The 4,361-nt window shown below is 42.8% G+C and overlaps 1 protein-coding gene across 1 annotated transcript in view; it reads left to right on the forward strand.

The window, feature by feature from the left end:
- The first annotated feature begins 1,684 nt into the window (after positions 1-1,684).
- The window catches only part of LOC104160038 (guanylyl cyclase-activating protein 1-like), a 6,468-nt gene continuing 3,791 nt past the window's right edge, over positions 1,685-4,361 (forward strand). Inside the window, exon 1 of the mRNA XM_009698090.1 lies at positions 1,685-1,935. Coding sequence (XP_009696392.1) covers positions 1,738-1,935 — 198 coding nt within the window. The 5' untranslated portion in view covers positions 1,685-1,737. The remainder of the gene's footprint in view (positions 1,936-4,361) is intronic.

The following is a 4,361-nucleotide window of genomic DNA, read 5'->3' on the forward strand; positions in this document are numbered from 1 at the left end:
CGGAAATACAAGATAGACGTGACCAGCAGCTAATTGCGGCGAAGCAGCCGCCTGGGGGCCATGGTTCTCCTGCAACATGGCACAAAATCACCAATCCCGAGTAGGGCTTGGGGACCCGCCCCATAACAAGGAAGCAGGCGAGCAGCCAAGGCTTCCTGAGACGTATTTAGGGGTGTGGTGAGAGGGTGGCTGGGGTCGCGCGTGCGGGGCTGGGGCTGCGGAGTCACGGAATGGTTTGGGTGGGAAGGGACCTTTAAGGGTTCTCTAGTCCAACCCCCCCTGCCGTGGGTGGAAACATCCTTCACTAGATCAGGTTGCTCAAAGCCCTGTCCAACTTGACCTTGAAGGTACGTTTCTAGAGACCTCCAATCTAAACTTACCTTCTGTCAGTTTTAAACCATTGCCCCTTGTCCTGTCACTACAGGCCTTGGTAAAAAGTCTTTCTCCAGCTTTCTTCTAAGCGCCCTTTATATATTGAAAGGCTGCAGTAAGGTCTCCCTGGAGCTTTCTCTTTTTCTGGGCCAAACAACCCCAACTCTCTCAGCCTTTCTTCATGGGAGAGGTGCTCCAGCCTTCTGACCATTTGCATGGTTTCCTCTGAACCCGCTTTAACAGGTCCATGTCTGTCCTGTACTGAGTGTCCCAGAACTGCACGTAGTACTCCAGGTGGGGGTCTCACGAGAGTGGAGTAGAGGGGGAGAATGGCCACGCTGCTTGTGATGCAGCCCAGGATGCGGTTGGCTTTCTGGGATGCAAGCATACATTGCCAGGTCCTGTCCAATTTTTTGTTTACCAGTATATCCAAGTCGTTTTCCTCAGGCCTCCTCTCAATCCATTCACCTCCTAGTCTGTACTGATAGTGGGGATTGACCCAGTCCAGGTGTAGGGCCTTGCACTGGGCTTTTTTGAACTTCATGAAGTCTTCATGAAAATGTCGTGTCTGAACAGCGCAATCTCCCTCACCACCTGGCTGTCTTCGTCATAAGTTAGCATATACATTCAAATGCACTTATATTCTTGCTTCTGATCTGAGCATGTAGTCCTGTCACACGGTATTGCCATAGGCTCTGTACTGAGTTTGCGAGGCATCAGGACTAAGGCTTGCCAGGCCTGCTCTGAATTTTTCATGACCTGCCCGCATGTCAGGTTCCCTCACCTGCCATTGTTCCTCTGCACCCCTTTGTGTGTGTGTGAAGATGAGCTTTTTCCCACATAGCCTAACATTTATGATGGGCTACTTCTGTAACACTTTCTGGTCCTGTACACTGAAGTTATCCAACATTTGTGTTTGAGAAAACAGACTCTTAAATTCAGTTAGAGGACCAGATCTTTACTTCACCTCAAATCCCGCATCTTGTAGCCTTTTCCTCTTATCTTCGTGTGTAATTATATCAAGGTTAAAAACAGAGTAGTGTACCAAACCAGTATAGCTCCTGTTGCCAGTGTCTGATTAACCTTCTCACCCTTTCTGATTTGGCTCCTGAAATAGCAATGATTTCCTAGATTATCTTGCACCTCCTTTCCATTCTAAGAAGACTGTTTGTATCATTGAAACTTTCAGGTTTGTAAATCAGCCTTTAAGCAGATTAACATTTATAATTGGCTTGTGGAAAGTTAGATCCCTCAGTTAACTGACACTAATGTCAAATGTGGACAGGAGCAGACGGGCAGTGCTGTGAGAGCAACACAAGGAAGAGGATCATTCCTGTAGCATCATTCTTCTGACTACGCATAATTATGGGAAACAATAGCAGCTCCACAGTAGATGATCTGCAGGCTGTCGAGATCCACCACTGGTACAAAAAGTTCATGATGGAGTGTCCTTCTGGACAGCTGACGGAGCATGAATTTAAACAGTTTTTTGGGCTTCGAGGGCTGGATCCAGAGGCCAATGAGTACATTGAGCAGATGTTCCGCACATTTGATATGAACAAGGTGAGTTCTCCAGCAAGGAAATTAACTGCCTCGTACTGCTTAAAAGTGAACTCCTGCACTTCTAGAGTCCTTGGTTTTCTCTTACAAACATTGGTGTGGAAAACTGTGGAGGGATGCTAACATACAGTAGCTAAATGCGAGGAGCAAATTAATGTGCATAGATAATGACATAGATAACATAACCATAGGTAACAACGCCTTATTATCTACCTACCTTGTGCAAGTTCATCTTTGAATTTTGAGAATTCCTGATTGTGTTTTAATTGACTTGGCCTTATTTGACTAGCAAAATACTAATGAAAGGAGATTTAATTATTATTCTTATTCCTATGTGTTCTTATTATTCAAAAATATCTCTGTATTAGCTAGTAGAGACTAGAGGAATTGAACACAATAGAAATCATTATAACATTCACAGAGGAAGTAATTTCCAGGTATTTGGCAGCTGAAATGAATACTGCATGGGCAGACAGTCTATATGGCTCTGCTCAGTGCTAGGAGGTAGAGCATTGTACCAGTAGATAGGAGGTTGGTAGTAGTCCTCACTGTGACAGGCAACAACTGGCTGTCTCTAAGGTGAGAAACAGTAGCCCCCATAATTCCTTTAAGCATGCCATGACCCTCACTTTTGCCTGTTTTTTATCCATATATACTTAAGCCTATGCTTGCAGGCCTGTAATCTCAATGACAGAGAAATTTGGCAAAATTCAGCTTCGTTCTCTGATCGAAGGTTCTGAAATGGCTGGAGCGAATGTCTGTGAGTCAAGGAGGAACCAGTCACTGAGACATGTGAAACAGGTGGGAAATCACAGGGTCAGTTTTGAAGAAGGAAAGCCTAGGGACTGAGCAAGGAACATTGGTTTGGACAACATGTGAGAAGGCATAAGGAGTTAAGGAATGCTAAGGAATATTACAAAATTCTTACAGGTAAGGGAGGAGCATCCAGTCTCCATTAGGGTAGATGAGGTCTTCTGGTGGATGTAATGACTGGAAATGACTGCAAATCTCAAAGAATATCCTTTCTCATCCTAAAGTTCTCTGTGCCCAGGATCATGATAGTAACGAGAAGCAGTATTATAAACTAAACCAACACATTTACAATTCTTGCACAAGTCTTTCCCTTTACCTCTGTCATTTCTTAGGATGTTTAAGGACTTTAAAAATTTGTTCAAGGATGTTAATGCATTCCAAAGTTCTCATGTGAGCCCCATATTATGCAGTAAACAATGTTTTAAGAAGACTCAAATTGAAATTTGGTCATACAAAGATAAAAAGCTATCTTCTAAATAAAGTGATAGTGATCTCAAGGGGAATGAAGTAAGAGTGTGGCAACTGCTGGAGATGGACCTACATCAGTTAATCTTAGCCTGTTAATAGTTAGCCACTTAATCTAAGCACCTTTTATAAACAAGGGCAAGGAACAAGAGCACCCAGAGGAAGAGCCACCCTGAGTAATACAGACATTGATGATGGATGGAATCATCTGTCCTCTGGACCTTCGGATTCTGAGAACTCTGCTGAGGACAAAGAGGATAAATTTTCAATAGAGTTATTTTATAAATTGCAGTCATGCCCTCCTTCCCACCTTTAGAGCTGGTTGTCTTTGTTTTCTGTGACTTTGGTCAATGGAGTTATGAAAAACTCACATAAGGGGAGTACGACACTGATCCTGAATGAATATTTTAAACTGTTGTGATCCTTGCTGTAAAACAGTAGTGCTCTGCTAGTCCATCTACATTTGCCTTTTACATATATTTATTTACGTCCATTCCAGAAAGGCATCTGAGTTTGTTTAAATACCTCAATAAATGAAAGTTTCATTTTTTTGCTCTGTAATTTCTTGAAGTAGTTATTCAGAATCTTTGACAGAGAGATGCACTTTATTTGTTGTTTCTTTTTAACCACTTCAAATTTTAGTCAGTGTTAAATCTAGGGATTATGAACCTTTACTGTCTGGCATTTTTCTTGCAGAGGAAACGAGCTTTTCGAGTTTCTTTGTAGATTCAAGAAATGGAATGTTTAAAAACCTAAACACAGAACAATTTTTCCAGCTGTCAAATCATGTTATATGTATTTTTAAAAATACCTTCAGTCACTTTTTTTTCAGAGAATGGAGAAGAGATCTATGGCTTACTGAAATAGCAGTAGTTTCCCACAAAGACAAAGCAGACTAGTACAGAAAAGCTAAGGCAGAATTACCTCCCACTTTTCTTGCAGCCAGGGCTCTGGGTCAATTCTCTCTCCCAGCAGGCCATAGGCAGTCAGCTCGGGTGGACAGAGAGGGGTTCATTCACACTGGCCTTGAGGAGCGACAGGTTCTGTGCCTGCAGGTGGCGAGCACAGAGTAGCCTAGACATGTAATAGATCATAACTTTAGGAATCCAGGTATTTAGGAGGTCTTAAATGTGGACAGAGAAATTGGGACG

This window comes from Cariama cristata, unplaced genomic scaffold, assembly GCF_000690535.1.
Source record: "Cariama cristata isolate BGI_N322 unplaced genomic scaffold, ASM69053v1 scaffold3424, whole genome shotgun sequence".
NCBI classification, from domain to species: Eukaryota; Metazoa; Chordata; class Aves; order Cariamiformes; family Cariamidae; genus Cariama; species Cariama cristata.